Below are 16,724 nucleotides of genomic sequence, written 5' to 3' on the forward strand. Positions count from 1 at the left end.
AAACAGACCGGCTCTACTGGCTTCACAAGTTGTCTAGCAACCTAATGATAACCATTGTCCCCGTGCATGGTAAATATTTAAAAAGGCACATCCCTTTTCACAGTGAGCAGGCAGCAGGAATCCTCAGCCCAAATACGACTTGTGTTGTACTATTTTACACTTAATAAAGGAGTGTGAGCGTGAAAATGAATGTTTTTATTTAAGGCATGGAAACAGGGCTATGAGACATCACACATAAAGTCTAATATCAGCAACTGTCTGTCCTGCCTGAATATATAATGCTAAACCAGGTAAAAGTCTTAGAGAGTAAATCAGATCATTTAAACCTTTAACAGCAACAGGATGTCAGTACCCTGGAAATGAATATTAAAACAACCTTTTGAATAAAACCAATAAAATGCATTTTTAAATGTTCATGTGTCATAAAACCCTTCAAACAGAAACACCTGAGATGTTTTGTTTTATCCCCACCCCCTGCTGTAAAGACATGAAACCAATTAATTCAATATCATGAGCATTTTAAAACTAGTTAAATAAATTGCATTATTATTTGGACCCTTATGAAAACAGATGCACAAAGCAGTAGAGCAGAAACAATTTGATTGAAGTAGATTCACAGAAAATTAATCTGCAACAATTGTGCTAGTTCATTCATCAAACAAAAATGACACACATTTTCTTATTTCAGCGTCTCTCTTTCTGTTTCACATAATAAATGACATGTTTTGGTTTTGAACTGTTGCTATGACAAAGTAAGACATCATCGCCTTAAGGCTCTCGAAATGTGCATTGGTCACAATTTTATAGACAAAACAATGAACGGAAAAAAATAATCAATGCATTAATCAATACTACATAATTTTCAGTTGCAGCTCTATAAGGCACTGATTGCAATAAGGGACAGTCACTTCCAAAGAGTGTATTTATCTACTTCAGATTGGTACAAAAGAAAAACTGAAAAGACAAACTTTCACCTTTTTCTGATCGTTTATCATAAATCAGGAACAGTCGCTTTCTGTTATTGTTTTCAAAATGACACACACATCATCCAGTGTTATATTTTAAATGGTATAAACAGCACAATGGAGATGTTTGAGTGCTACAAAGAAAAAAAAACACAGTGCTTTCATGCAAAAACTTTCAGAAGTTAAACCAATATGATAAGACTCACTGATGGAGGCTCGAGTCTTTTTTTCTGGGTCTTTACGATCAGGTGTGGCTGCAATTACATCACACTTAAATTACACTGAACAAGCCTTGATGAGGTATTTTTGGAGAGATCTTCATGTCTCTTAAGGTTTCTACAAGGCCTCAAACTCATCAATCCTCTGCTTGGTGTTGCCCATACGGATCTGACGCAGGGTCTTGTACTTGTCGCGGCCGGCTCGGACGTTCTCGGCGTGGAGCAGGTCGTCTGCGGTCTTCTTATTCTGGTCTCGGGCGTCTTCCAGCTCTGAGCTCAGGGCCTGTGGAGGGAACACGTCCAGTTATTAAAACGCAACGACAAGCTTCTCACAAACAGCAACAAATCCAACTTTAATTACACTTCCTCTGGTATATTTAGTCAATCTGTGATGCTTAGCTTGAGATTTCTTGTTCAGTTTTCCAGAGAATAAGCTTGATATTGTAACTAGAGCTGCAATAATGAGTTCATTAATCAATTAAGAAAATTCATCATCGACTATTTTGACCATCAAATGATCTTTTTAGTCATTTTTTAAGCAGAAAATCTAAAAAATGTGCTGGTTCCTGCCCCTCAAATGTGAGGATTTTATGGTTCTCTTTGCTTTCTCGGACTGAATGTCGGACAAAACAAGACATTTTAAGCAATAAACTTGGACTGTGGGAAATTATAAAGGACATTTTTCACCATATTTGACATTTTATAGACAAAACAACTACTATATTCAGCAGATTGATAGATAATGAAATAATGATTACTTGCAGGTCTACTTGTAACTCTCAACTTGTTATTTAGCTGCAGGAGGTCATGTGAGGTTCTGTAGTCGAGACCAATTGAGACTTGTTTAATCAAAACAAAAGCTGTCAAGTAGCTGCAATGCATTCTGGTCAATAAAGGCTACATTCAGTCTATTTTTGAATGTCAGTGCAAAATGCTGAATCCAGAAGGAAGCCCTTTCTCTTTGATTTTAAGCTACTAAATAGTTGTTGTACTGTAGATATCTCTAGATTTGGCCACACCACGATTCAACCAACATAAACCTAAAACATGTTGATGAAATTTCAGCTTTTTAAATTAGTGAACAGTTTTAGAAAGACTTTTTCCCTCAAGGGTTAAAAGTGTCTAAGTTTAAAGCTTTACTGTGTGTCCTGTATGATCCCCAGTTGGAGTTGAACTCTACATCTCGACAATCATTTTACAGGTTTAATTTAAACAAATCAGTGGAAGAATCAGCCTGCATTGAAACACTATATTTCATCTAGTGCCATGCAGTCTTTTAAGTGTTTTTTATGTTTCTTCTGTTGTACTGTATTCCTGATTTTAGTATTTGGGGAATAAATGTTTTCCTGTCTTAAAGATGGACTGTTACATTGAGTTTTATTACTATTCACTTTTCAAACTTCTCAAATCAAATTAGATTCACCTACAACATGTGTATTGGTTAATGAGTTCTGTGTTAAATTATTACACACACTGTATAAACTGCAGTTAATTTAAACTGTAGTTGACGTCTGCTGACGATCAGGACCGGACCCTGAACTCACCATCAGTTGTTTCTGCAGGCGTTGGTTCTTCTCGGCCTCGGTGATCCTGTCCTCCTCCTCACGGTGGTCGTTGATTTCCTGTGAGGGGAGCTCGGCGCTGTAGGTGCTGTTCTCTTCGCTGTGCTCTTCGTTTTGCTCTTCGTGATCGCTCTCGCTGTCCGAGGATGAGGAGGAGGAAGAGGAGGAAGCGGGAGCGGGAGGGGGAACTGAATTAGTGGTCATTACATTGTGCAGCTCCTCCTTCGTCTTCAGCAAATTCTCCTCCACTTCCTTAGCCTTAGGGAGGAAGAGAAGAGGTTATCATTCATTCATGCGTATATTGACTTAGCTACAGTTTGATCTTCTGATGAAAACAGTGCTGACATCAGCTCAGTATTAATATGACTGTCAACACAAGGGACAAATCCAACTAACAGGTAGAGCTGGACTCTGATATCACTCATAATGTCACATTATTAAAACCTGTTTTTGTCTTTTCTACTAATGAATGTTTGCTTTTTTTAAATTCCTGGAGCCAAAAGGGGTCATTTATTGGTTTATTGGTGTGTTTTATATATATTTTTCCATTAGTACAAGAAATTTAAGGGATTTTAAGGTGTCACATTAAATCCAGAGCTCCTGGAGATGTAATTATGTGCGTCTTTAGTATTTAATATTTCTACATTTGTCCAGTCATAAGTTGTGTACTTACACAAAATGAAAGAAAAACTTTGCTGACAGTACAGTCGACTACAAAAACTAACCCAGTGAAAAGACAACAAGGAGGAAGTGGTATATTTGACATTGTCCAGGTAATCCCCGTGACTACCTGCGTCTCGTGCATCCTTTGATCTCATGCTGACGGTCGGAAACTCACCTTGCTGTGCCATGTCTCAGCCTCTTCCTCCTTGATTCTCTTAGCCTCCTCCAGCACGGAAATCTTGGCGCTGTACTCGGCCAGTTCTGCAGCCTGAGGGAAGAGGCACAAACCATGTCGTCAAAAAAAAAAAAAAAAGCCCCCCAAGAACAGACACCGGTTTACCTCAGCGACCTCAATTAGCCGGAGACAAAGTCATTTCATGAATGGATGGACAAAAAAACCGTAAAGCAAATGTCCACTCACTGTGGTAATTTATTCATGTGAGTAATAGTTTGCCTTTTATTTTAACTCTGGTACATTTATCTAACAGTTTTGTTCTCTTTACTTAACTTCTGATAAGCTCATAAAGTATCGCTGTTGTTTAGTAAAAATCTTTCATCTCCAAACTGTCAAAAATCCTTCAAACTGTATTTAAAACTGCTAATTTGTCTTTATTTTGACTCAAGTGAAATTCTGCATGCAGGGCCTTTTTTTCTTTTTTTCTCTTTCTTCTCATGTGTATTTTTCCATCACGACTTAAATCTCACGTGAAGGATTTTGAGCACTTCTTGCACCGTGCACTCACCAGCTGCTCCTGGCTCTTTATCTGGTCCTCAGCTTGCCTGACCAGCTCCTCCTTGGCTATTATGGCCTCCATCCTCTCAGCCTCCAGCCGGGCCGCCTCCTGCTCCACCCTCCTCCTCTCCTCCTCCAGCCTCATGGCCCTGTCCAGCTGCTCCTGAAGCTCTACAGGACAGAGTCAGTGAAGCACAGGGAAAGCTGTCATTTACTGCACGGTGTCATTATACAGCGGAGGGAACTAACTACTCTCATGTTTGCTGCATTTTGATCTTTTTCTGGGACAATTATAAACCTGGGAAATTATACTATTGTTAGTATTACTTAAGGCAGTGGCTCACAACCTTTTGGCTGGAAAGTGATATTTTACCTCTTAGGTTGTTTTGTTTGGATGTTTTTTGAGCATTGAGGAGATAAAATATGTAGCAAAATAAAGAAAAGCTTGAAAAAGTTTTTTTAGGAACCAATTTCAGGCTAAGAACTACTGGCTTGAAGCATTTGAGCAAAAGTGCTACCATTTCTCCATTTAATCACTATTTTCAAATAACGCCCCAACTGTGCTTGATTTTGCTCCTTTCTCACTCAGCCCGCCCCCCTGGCCCCTTTTAGCAAGGTTTGGGAAAAATCCCCATTTTTGACTTTTTCGACACTACCGGCCCTATGCAAGACTTTTCAAATACTTACAAAAAACAGTATTTATATATAATTATATCTGACTAATAGGAACTGGAGTGATATTTAACAATAATATAAAAATGCCTTTAAAAGCATTTTAGGAGGATTTAGGGAACTCTCAAAGACTTAAAATTCCTGTGATAGTGAGCTTAAGTTACTTTTACAGAGTGAGCAGCAACACAAGCTCTCTCAATGTAACTTTTTGAGTAAGTCATAGAGATAAACAGCAGAGGGCAGCAAAGTCATGTTGCTAAAAGTTTGAACAGCGTTTAAACCCTGATTCAATTACAGTCTGTCATGGAGACTTTAATGTAACTTTTATGTCAAACTCTGTCTCACCTTTCTCTGCTCTCTTGGTTGTCTCTTCAAACTGGTGGAGCCTCTTCATCAGATCCTGCTTTTCTTTCTCCATCTGCTCCTTCTCTTTCTCGATGGCCTCCCTCCTCTTCTTCTCACTCTCCAGCTGATCTCTGCAGAAGAAGTGATGACACAGACGCTTATTAAACATATCAGCAACAGTTACAAATGCCATTACAACAACTAACCGGATGATATTTCCCATTTTAACTTCTTAAACATACTTTTCCATCTTCTTCTGCAGCCTCTCCTCTTTGGCCTGAGCTTTCATCTGCTGGACCTCGATGGTGTCGGTCTTGCGGCGGCGCATGTACAGCTCGTGGTTGCCCATGCACAGCTGCAGGATGCGCTTGTTGACTCTCAGTCGTGGGGCATAGAATACGAAATCCTTTCAAACCAAATAAAAAGGATAATGTTTAGTGTTTCCCACGTTTTCAAATAGCATGGGGGTGCTTATGACACATTAAAACTTGCTTAATTAACAAAAGTTCCCTCTCTTTTAGGTTTAATTCTCTTATTCCAAATACATGATTATGATATTTAGGTATTTTAAATAACCTCGCAGGTGTTTGCAAAAGAAATGTATTATCTGAGTACTCCCTTATAGTGTATATAAGTAAATTGAGTGTATATTTGTCCACATTATATACTTTACTTAAAGTGTGCCAGAGTTAGCATAATGCATAGGTTTAATCTGTTGTCTGTGAACACATGTTGCATACTTGTCGCCCTAAAAAACACAACACAATTTCAACTAAATGCTGTTTGCATATGTGCATTTTAATAAAGTTTTGTGCAGCTTTAATCCCTTTTTATTCTATAAACCTGTAGCATATCGATGCATTCTTCATGGTGCAAGTCTGCATACCCATCTTTACACATTTACATACACTTGAGATACAACTGAGGATTTTAAGACTCATGAAATACTTACAGGGGCTTTCTTGTCTATGGGCTTGATGATGAACTTCTTATCATTGAAAGAAATGTTTCTAATTTCACTCCAGGGGAATCCAATCTTTGGAGACAGCCTGAAAGATAAAAATAAGGAGGTGATCTAACTTGTTCAATGGCATGTTCAAACATTTCTCAGAATATACTGACACACGTGGCGCCGCAGTGACCGGCCGGTGAGACGCTGTGTGTTCATGTTGTAGTAGAATCAAGAGATTTAGGTCAATGACCACTTAAAAATAACAGCCATGCAGTCAGATGTGTTATTTTAAACCTGACCGACTGGAGGGGAAAGGGTCGATGACTGCTCGTGTGTTGCCCTCCTGTCTACGAGTGTATGTCATAGAGGTCAATACACGCTACAAATGTGATGTTAGAGAGGAAGTTAAGAATGAAAAGGGGGAGAATGACAGCTAGAAGTGTGTCTGTGTGTGTGTGTGTGTGACAGATACAAAATTAATTATCACAGGCTGAATTCAGGGAGATTTACTGCATAAACAGTGAACTCTGGTCTCTGGATTACCTGTCCTCCTTCTCATAGATGTTCAGTCCCAGAGCGTCAACTCCTAACCACAGATCTGTGCCCTTCTTGTTCTTGATCTCAAAGTAGTTGACTCCGTACATCTCCAGATCCTGAGCGATCTTCAGGTACTCAATCATGGCTTCCTCCCTGTTCAGAATAGACAAAATATATGTTAAAATACACACATTGCTTGGTTATAAATGACTCAAATGTGTATCAGGAAATAGTTTTTTTGTACAAAGAAGAATTTACAAGTCATTTGTTTGGTTTGGATCTGGTTCCAAGTTGGCAAAAAACCTGAATTCATTAAGCTTTAAAGCTAACAAAAGCCTTATCAGATATTTGATCCTCTCTCTCTTTTGGTAGCTTTTTACATATCAGCAAACACTTCATCTGTCAGGGAAATGTTGTTTCTTAGTTCTCTGCATGTCAATCTCTGAACTTAAGTTATTACATTTTTTGATACTACATTAACTGGGTTTTTATAGATAGATTTTCACATTTTACGTTCATATGTTGAACTTGTTAGCAAAGAGTTTCTTATTTCCACATCCAGCAGTTAAGGAGCAACATTATCATTCATTTAGAGTCGTGTTTCTGTCCACCTGGTGAATACAAGTCCAATATTCACTCTCTTTTAGTTCTGTTTTTGCTCTTTATCAACTCCTGAGGGAAATATATGGCTCATCAGCTGCTAAATGATCCACAATGTTCACCAGCTAGTCTACAGCTAACTGTGTGTGTTTGAACCAAAAAAGTAAAGTTGCAGCCAGACAGCTAAACAATGAGCTGAAACTAATTAAGAGCTCCGTGAAGCCGAGAGAAGCTGCAGAGTCGGGTGATAATTCTCTGTAGTTTAATCACTATGAGCCATGGCCAACACATTACACACTGACATTTGATATATTGTTCAGTACTGATTATAACCTAATCAGGTTCAAAGATTCACATTAAGTAGATCTGATGCTTAATTTGGATTTTATAAAACACCATCAAATACCGAAATAAAGCGCAGGAGCTTTAAAATTAGACTGCTTATCTTTTGCGGAACAGAAGCTAAAGTAAGTGGTAATTAAGTAAGTGGTAATTACAGGATAATGGACCATTGAATTGAGTGTTTACTTTATGTTTTACACTTGAAGTGAACCAGCAGTAAAGAGTCATAAAGTCAGCAGACTGATTCTGTAATATCAGTTAAACACTATTAGCTTATGTTTGCTAACATTGGCCGCCATTAGCTGGTCACACCAGACCAAATAAAGCTGAGTGTATTTAAATGAGAGAGAATGTGTTTAACTTCTTATGAATTCAACCTTTCATTTGTAAAAGTAAATTGTGTCGTTTCCTCTTTAAAAAAAGTTACATAGTCTTCCTTTAAAATGAATATAAATACATGTCATAGTCATACATACAGTCATTCACCAGGAGGAATATTTATCAGCCTTAACTTACTTCAGCATCGATCTGTGCTCCTCGTGCCAGACCTGGATTCTCTCTTCCCACTGATCCTTGGACAGCTTGTGTTGCGACAGGACTCTGAAGAGAGAGAGATGAGTTAGCAGAAACCCACGACTGAACCGTTAACTGGTGTGTGTGTACATACAGAGCCATGTAATAGTACTATAGAAGTACTTTATTACAGAGGGATTGGGAAGTTAAGTTATTTCACTTGATACACACACAGACTTTCTCTTGAGAGAGATCGGTAAGTGGAAAGTTCTTCCTCTGCACATCTTGATCCATGCAATTTAAGACTAGACTAAGCTTTCATTTGAAAAAAGAGAGCAGCCAATAAAGCTGATACATACATACAAGTTTGAGACACGAAACCTTTGGGTTCCCCGCCTTGCTCAAGGGCACTTACACCCAACTATACTAACTTTTCTTTTTCCCAATCTGGGGGTCTTTGAACGATACATGGAGGAATTGCAAGGTGATATCTATAAGATAGTATCTATTTTCCTAGATTTTTCAGTTTCATGTGGATTTCTGGATATTTCTTTTACCTTTCAGACCTTTAAATATTACTTTATAAAATATGAACATGTTAAAAATAACCCCCATCATAACCAACATATTGGTCACCAGAAAGGTTTGGGAGCTGATGCAGGAGATGCCAGATGAGCAGCTGAAATTGCACCTTCCTTTTAAAGTCGTTAATCAATAACATTAATCGCAATGTTCCACCAGTAAGCGCGATAACACAGGAGCTGGTACTTCTTTCACAAGTAAAAAAAAAATCCTCTGCCATTCATAAAGTTAATAAATAGCAGATTATTAACCGCTTAGTCTGCCCAAGCTGCAGGTAAACAGCACTAAACTATTCTCTCTTTTCAAGTGTGACTCACAAGAAAATCAATGAGCATATTGAAACTATCTTCAAGTCAAATTTGACCCATTTTCCACATTTGTGAGGTGTAAAAACACCTTATATACATTTCTAATAGGCAGACTTTCACTATTATGAGCCACAGTATATGAAAATCAGCTGTTGTATTCATCATATTCTTTAAAATGTTCTCCTGCACCATAAAATAGTGATTGTGAAACCATCATCTTTTTCCCATCAGATTAATAAAACATTTATTAATGAATGATGGGGGAGTTTATGACTGTGAATTGGTGTAGAGACTAATTATGAGTCAGAATATGAACAGTATGTAAGCGGTTAAACCCTTGATTAACAGTTTCTTTCTTTCTTTTTTGTCTCTTTTGTTTCCGGTGAGTATATTTGTTGAGCTGGGTAGCAAACAGATACATACAGTTGCCTTTGCAGAGATAAATGAAAACCAGCTAAATCAGAGCTCACACGTTCTCCTCACACTCACCTCTTTGGCAGCAGGCGCTCGGAGGACATGTAACCCCGTTTGTGCACCGCTCTGTTGTACTCTCCATACTTGGCCTGGATGCCGTAGGAGGCCAGCAGCACGGCGGTCTCCGGAGGACAGTAGATGTCCTCTGTCAAGAGGTCCTCCTTCACCTGCATGAAGAAGAGCCTCCGAGTGACGTCCTGGATCAACTCCTCGGTCACGTCCTCGGGGTAAAACTTGACCCTCAGCTTGAACTGCAGGGTAGCTTCCTTCTTCACACCCTGGGACATGACCTGAGCAGAGCAGAGCAGAGCACGGATATCGATAAAAAGAGCTGAATGTGTTAAAAAAGGAGTGGAGAGTTGAGTACAATAAAGTGTGTGGAAAGAAAAACTAAGTGGAGTATCAGTATTTTTTAGAATTGTGAAAGTAAAACAGTTATAAATATTATTTTTTCCATTTATCAGTTAAACTTATAAACAGATAGACAGGGGGAGGTGTTTGGAAATGTTTGTATTTTTAACTGTGTACACACTTTTTGGGAATAATGTGTTTGTTAGTGTCTATTTTATTTATTTATTGTCTGTTTTTTTGCAGGAACTTTCTCCTTCAGAAGCCAATAAAAACAACATCAATCTGAAATTATGATAATATTCAAACAACTGGTTCAATTTTTCATTTATCTCATTTACAATTTTACAAGTTCTTCAAAACTGCCTCATAATTCCTCTCACAGCTTTATGTTTTTAGGTCTTGTTTTTATTCTTCTTGTTACTGTTTCCCTCGCCTTCAACATACATCCTTATTGTCTGAACCGCGCCAGCACTGTTAATGTCTTTTATGGCCTTGCTGTGTTTTCATTGTGTATATGTATCCATGGTTTTGTGTTTTAATGCTTAATTAATTTCCCCTTGTGGGACAATAAAGATCTGACCTGAACTGAACTGAATATAATTTAAAGTAGGGTGTTAGAGTAAAGCATGGTAGAGCTCAAATGTTTATTTTAAGATATTCCAACATTATCTAAAATGAAAAGAAACTGTATAAACTGAAAACAGACACATTTCACAGCCTTTATCTAAAAGAAGTTTGTTCCAGATATGTGTGTACATAAAAACTGATTCTTCATGTTCAGTGTTATATCTGGGAACAGAAAGCAAAACTTTTCCAGCTGATGTAAGAAGTCTGGATTATTTACAGGAGATCAAAAAATATATCTACATGTTTTATAAACCAAACATCTAAAACCAATTCTTTCATACACAAGAAGTCAGTGTAATGATCTGAGAACTGGACTCTCTTGGTCTGGTCTCAGCTGTCTGCTTTTGGGTTTTTTTAGAGTCACTTTTAAAGTCACAAGTCATTAAACTCTTGATAACTAAGTGAAGTTGTAAAGTTAAGTGTTGAGCGGAGTGGAAAAGCACGACAGGTTAACAGAGCAGGTTGATGAACGGCAATAAAATGACAGCCTTTTATCGTCAGTGCCACAGTGAAACCACACACTCACCTTCTTTTCAGCGTTCAGCCATGTGAGGAATCCTTTGGCGTCGACAAACTGAAGCCCAAAGTACCAAATCTCACGCAGTCCGATGGTGCGGGCAACCTTAGAAACACAAACAGAGACATTATAACATAGAGGGTAAAAAAAAACACCTTCGCCTCCTCCTCTTCTTCACTTTTTATAAGTCATAGGTGAGTTTTATTGCAATAAAGGAGTGACTGCTTCCTTAATTCAACATATATTATGTTTTTCTCCCAAAGATACATTTCAATAAGGTGTTATTTACAGCAGAAAGCATGATTGTACAATGAATACAGATTGTGTACATCTGTCTTGTTTGGAGACTGTATGAAAATTATTAGTTGGGGGTCGAGGGAGGTCAGAAAACAGGTGGATGCAGGTCTTTTATTATTGCTATACTTATATTTCTATTTTATTTCAGGCTTCTCTGAGATCAAATAAGTTACATGTGCATCAGCTAAGGATCATTAAGTGTGTTTGGTCATATCAGGGCTTTATTTTCATCATCAAGATCATGTTTTTACTGAGAAAAGTGAAGTTAAATATAAACTAATATGATCATTCGTGTCATATTTTTTGTCATATTGTAAATTTCACTAACATGTGTCTCAGTGCAAATTGTAAAAACGAACACTCTCTTAAGATAATAAATGTTTAAAGTCTTTTGCACCATTTCAATTTTCTTTTCTTTATTATTTCAGAGGCAGGGAAGGTGTTGCTGTTTTTCTCTGAGTCGAGGCACCGATCATTTTTATACAATCCCCTGTGAAACATTAACGGTGAACAACCACAATAGTAGCTGAGGTGGTGAATATACATAATCCTCCATGGAGCTGCCTTCATGTCGAAGGGCAAAGGTTTGAGTGATTATATACTGAAAACTCCTTAAGAAAGAGGGCGTCATATGGTTGGCAGGTGATGTCACCATTTAGAAAAAGATAATGGTAATTTAGCTTTCTGCTGAGTTTTATTAATATGTTGAGTTTTCAAGAACTGAGAAGGCTGACTAAGACTAATGTTTGTGCATTTTTCGATTTTTAAAGGGTTTCAAGTGATGGGCATGAAAACAAGTAAATCAACATAAATAGCTGCACATACTGCACACCATTCTATACACACATACACTCTAACCCTTAAAAAAAGGGACAACTGACAGGAGTATTAACCCTAACATATATGATTTTCATGGTGGGAGATAACTGGAGCACCTGGCAGAAACCCACATAAACATGGGGGAGAACATTCGAACATGCGGACATGCAAACTCCACACAGAAACACAGCTGAGGCTCAAACCCAGAACCTTCTCACTGTGAAGCAGCAGTGTTGACCACTGAGCCACTGAGAGAGATGCAATAATACCAACAACCTTTGTTGCATCTCTCTCTCTCTGTTCTTTACTATCTACAATAAAGAATATAAAATGCATACAATACATGCAACAATCAATTTGAAAATTTGAAGCCAATGCTCACTAACTGTGGTAGTGCTGTTTCCTCTAGTGCTACTATGCGAATCAATTTATAAAATTACCTGACAGCAATTTGTTATAATACTATTTGCATCATATAACCATATATAAATGCATCAGTAGCAATAATCAAACAACAAAATATAGTATAACAATCTCAGGAGCCACTTGTCTGCATAGGAAATCCTTCAAACGTGTGTATTACATAATGAAGGTTTTGAAAGCACAGGTGCTAACGACCTTTACACATGTAATGGAGGTTGGGTTTTTTATGTTTTTTTACACTGTTGTATTTCTACTTATACTTGAGTGAAAGATTTCAACACCTCAGCATCATTACGATCCTGATAATGACATATAAATCTGTTGTAATCTCTTATCTACAAAAGTGCTTTGCATGCTGTAATATACAAACCTGGTCAAAGAGCTGCTTTCCGGTGGTGCTGGGGTGGAAGGAGAACTCCAGCTCCGCGTCCATCGTGGTGACGCGCACATTTATCTGCAGAAAAAAAAGGTCATTTAGTCACATGAAGACAGAGATTGTGCTGTTTGGATACATATGGAGTGTCTACTTTCTATTAAGTCCAAGCATTTAGCTGTTTTCCATTCATATAAATCTGAATCCATCACTTTTTTTAGTGAGCCTACATCTTTAACTGTGCAGAAATATAGCATCTTAATTTTTTGCACATTGATTTTTGGTGATTATGTGCTGAAAAATAACTTCTTTGATGCTACAAAAAAAAGGAAGAAAAAAAAGTCATTTGTGTGAAGGATGCCTTTAATGTGGAGCTGTGAAGTGGATTGTTCATAAACCATAATTGCTCACTATCTCATTTAGACTTTGGACTACCCTTGCTAGGTGCCACAAGGTTGCACATAAGCAGATTAAAATATCAAAATACTCGCTGCTTGCCAAGTTACCATTAGATTTCACCATTGTTAGTTCCCGTCACCTCTTTTATTACAAGAACAATTAAACTGGCACAGGTTGGACACTTTCAAATTCTTCTAGAGAAATTCCCAGAGAGGGGTTTATATATTTTTTAAAAAGGTTAATTTTTAAATATTTTTCTAAAAGTTCAACAGACATACGACAACAGAATGAAAAATACCACGTGACCCAAAGATTGTGCTCGTAGAAGTTACACAATCATTTTATGAACTTAAATGAGAGCACGCCCCGAGTGTCATAAAGATAAACCTGCTGAAACTTAACAGCCACAGAAACTGGAACATCCGTTTATGAAACATCCACCATGTTTCTCAACTGTTTCCACATAATTAGAAGTGTGAGATAACTTCTAAACCCCCAGACGTCCTGCTGATGTATTCCTTAAAGCCGGACTTTTTCCTCAAATCATTGACTCCTGAGCTCGCTCCTATGGAAGCAGTAATCCATTACAATCAATTAAGTCACTGAAAGGTCTTTTGGTTCACTGATATATGGATTATAACTGTTAGATTCTTGTTCAACTAATCGAATCAAATCCCCATAATTCACTTTTTCTGTATCCTCCAGTGGTACACATGAAAAACCTGCTTACATGACTCATAAATGTCTTTGATTACAAGGTAGTTCAACGTCAGCTAAATGTCGAAAGACGTCAGCGTGACCTCTTAAGAGAGTCTTTCTCCTTGGAGTGTCAATATAAGCACCGACCGCTATTCTTATCAGTTCTCCTACAGACTGATGCCGCATTATTTGAGGACATTTAGGACTTGTAGCTAATGGGAGCACAAGAGTTGCCTTTTGTTTTTTGGAAAACTGTTTCTTGCTGATCATCTTAGACAATAAAAGTAAAGGGGGAGGATAAAGATGTTAAAGTTGTACAAGTCATGAGTTGTAAATTTCCCTCTTGACATTCACAAATGACTCCATGTCACCAGAGGTAATTCCCATGATTATTATCAGTTATGAGCGTAGCACTCAGAGGACACACTGGCCATGAAGTAGCAATGTAGTAGCTTTTTTTTTTTTTGTGTGCCAGGAATGTGCTTAGCATGGGTCAAACTCTACATTTGGTTAATGAGTAAATGTCAAGAAGGAAAGGTGCCTCTTAGAAATAACTCACAAGCCTAGGCAGACAAAAAAAGGTGTTGAACAAGTGATTAAAACTATCTAAATAAACATAATTGACAACTAAAGTTAGGATTTATTTTATACTTAATCATCTTTCTCCACAGCTATTTCATCACAAATACATCAACATCTCTTATAGATGAATTTATAAACCAATTTCACCATGTTTTGTTTAAATCTAAAGAATCAGGGGACACATTTCATTATCTTGTTAACAAAAATTGAGTCTCTTACTGTTTTGGGCATCTTGGCTGTGATTGGTGGGTGAGCTCCAGCAGAAGAAAGTGTTTCCCAGGCTGACCGAGGCTGCAGTGGCCAAGTCCCAGCAGAACTTCTATCTGATAAAGAAGTGCAGCTCTAACTCTCTCCGGCACACTCAAGGGCAGGGCTTGTCCTTTGAACTTCGGCTGCGGATCACTAGCAGTGACGTGGGAGGTTACTATCACACGAAATGACAGCTTTAACTCTGCTGTGACCACCAGGCAGGGCAAAGACGCACGAGCATACACGAGTTCCACCCAAAGGCGATCACCTGTCTCAGCACCTACACTGCTAACTGCTGTGAACTTTGATCGGAGCAGGTAAGGTTATATAGGCAGGACGCACTATTTTTTGCAGTAGGTTTGGTGGTGACAGTGAGTGAGTAATGGGCTGTCGTAAAGATATAACATCCCAACAGGCACAGAGTTTTCTGTGGTAAAACATGAAGTGAGAGAAACTGGAAGAGGTTTGAGATTCACAGACTTTAATGGTGATTGTGCAAAAACACAAATTCAGTCATAAAACGAACTGATTCTGATCATATAAACATTCACAGAGCTGCAGATTCAGAACATTTTTAAGTACATAATTTACTAGTGAGCACAATGCGTTGAGTGATAACATTTCATCCCATAAGTCAAGAGTATAAGGGCTTATTTTGGGTTTAGTTCATAGCATCTGGCCTGATCTACACTGGTAGGATACATGTTTAATTCATTTTCATCATCTTTCTGTAAAATAAATGCACACTGTTTCAATGGGAGCTTACAGTATGTATTTTCTGGTCCACAGTGACAGATGTGTTGCAACTTTTTTAAACTTTTAAATAAAGATTCATCCACTAACTCTAGTTATTCTCTGAAAATATTTCTTCTTTTAGGTCTTAGAGCTGCCAGAAATAATGCTAAATGATGCTAAAATAATGCTAATACTACAATAGTTTAATAGCTCAGTTTAACAATGCCAGGAAAGAAAAGTTAATGTATGACTTTTCTAAGGCATTGGAGAAAATCTGATTTATCTACACACAAGCCAGATTGAGATATAATGTTAGTGTATGTTTGGTTTTCTTGCCCTATGTGCCATCTGGAAAATGGCAGAGGTAATCTAATCTAAAGCTAATCTAAAGATTGGAGGAGCAAAGAAAAGGTTAAATAGATGGAAAGATATCGGTACTTATATGTTTATGTAAGAACACTTTATGTTCAGTGTGGTGATAGATGAATAATGTCTCAGAGCGCTTTTCTTCGATACCTTCAGTTACAAGAAAACAAAGACATAAAAAAAGGAACCCAATTTTACAAATCAAAGTCTGGACAATATTACATATGTGTATAAAGTTGTGTAAAGTCTTTTATGGCCTCATAAAGTCAACTGTGTAAAGTTTGAAACATGTTTTCAAACTTAGAATACAAGTTCCTCATTTCTTCTTGAGGCTAAAAACTCGATGCTACAACCAATATTAGCATAACACACCAGAACAGTACAGTCAAATGAATTGAGTTGTGTGGCATTGTGGGTAATGTAGGCAGCATGCTTTGACAAGTAAGAATGAATAAAGAGAAATCTCTGGTTCTGCTGCATCGATGTTTATCATTAAAAAAACTGATAATACAGGAGTGTGATGATATATTGGTGGAGCACTTTTATCACTGAAGCCACATATCGTAAAAAAATAAGTCAACTTACTCTGTTTTCTAGCTGCTCTCGTCTTCAACTGATCAGAACAGATTTTATGCTTATACTGACTTACAATGTTGAAAAGACAGAATATGTAATGAAATGGTTACTTAGTGCCAGCTGCTACTTACGTTTCTTTTCATTAATGATTAAGCTGTAGATTTATTTTCATTTTCTAATCAGTTAGTCAGTGTTTAATCCATAAAATGTCAAGTTGGGATGTTTCCAAGACCCTGAGGCGACGT

At 37.7% G+C, this 16,724-nt stretch overlaps 1 protein-coding gene across 1 annotated transcript; it reads right to left on the bottom strand.

Moving 5' to 3' along the window:
* Positions 1-203: 203 nt before the first annotated feature.
* Positions 204-14,893, bottom strand: ezra (ezrin a). Its single transcript, XM_062439758.1, has 13 exons — positions 14,773-14,893; positions 12,871-12,954; positions 10,971-11,066; positions 9,482-9,756; positions 8,106-8,189; positions 6,654-6,800; positions 6,111-6,207; positions 5,401-5,564; positions 5,159-5,289; positions 4,152-4,312; positions 3,584-3,676; positions 2,728-3,003; positions 204-1,466 (listed from the first exon to the last, which is right to left on the bottom strand). Exons 1-13 carry the CDS (start codon positions 14,782-14,784, stop codon positions 1,302-1,304), a joined length of 1,785 nt encoding a protein of 594 aa, XP_062295742.1. The 5' UTR covers positions 14,785-14,893; the 3' UTR covers positions 204-1,301.
* Between the last annotated feature and the right edge of the window lie 1,831 nt (positions 14,894-16,724).

Source organism: Scomber scombrus, chromosome 19 (genome assembly GCF_963691925.1).
Source record: "Scomber scombrus chromosome 19, fScoSco1.1, whole genome shotgun sequence".
Classification (NCBI taxonomy): Eukaryota; Metazoa; Chordata; class Actinopteri; order Scombriformes; family Scombridae; genus Scomber; species Scomber scombrus.

Coding starts and splice junctions, on each gene's coding strand:
- ezra (XM_062439758.1), bottom strand. Junction 8,190..9,481: donor GAGCGCCTGCTGCCAAAGAG/GTGAGTGTGAGG, acceptor CTCTCTCTTCAG/AGTCCTGTCGCAACACAAGC. Junction 6,208..6,653: donor ATCTATGAGAAGGAGGACAG/GTAATCCAGAGA, acceptor TTTATCTTTCAG/GCTGTCTCCAAAGATTGGAT.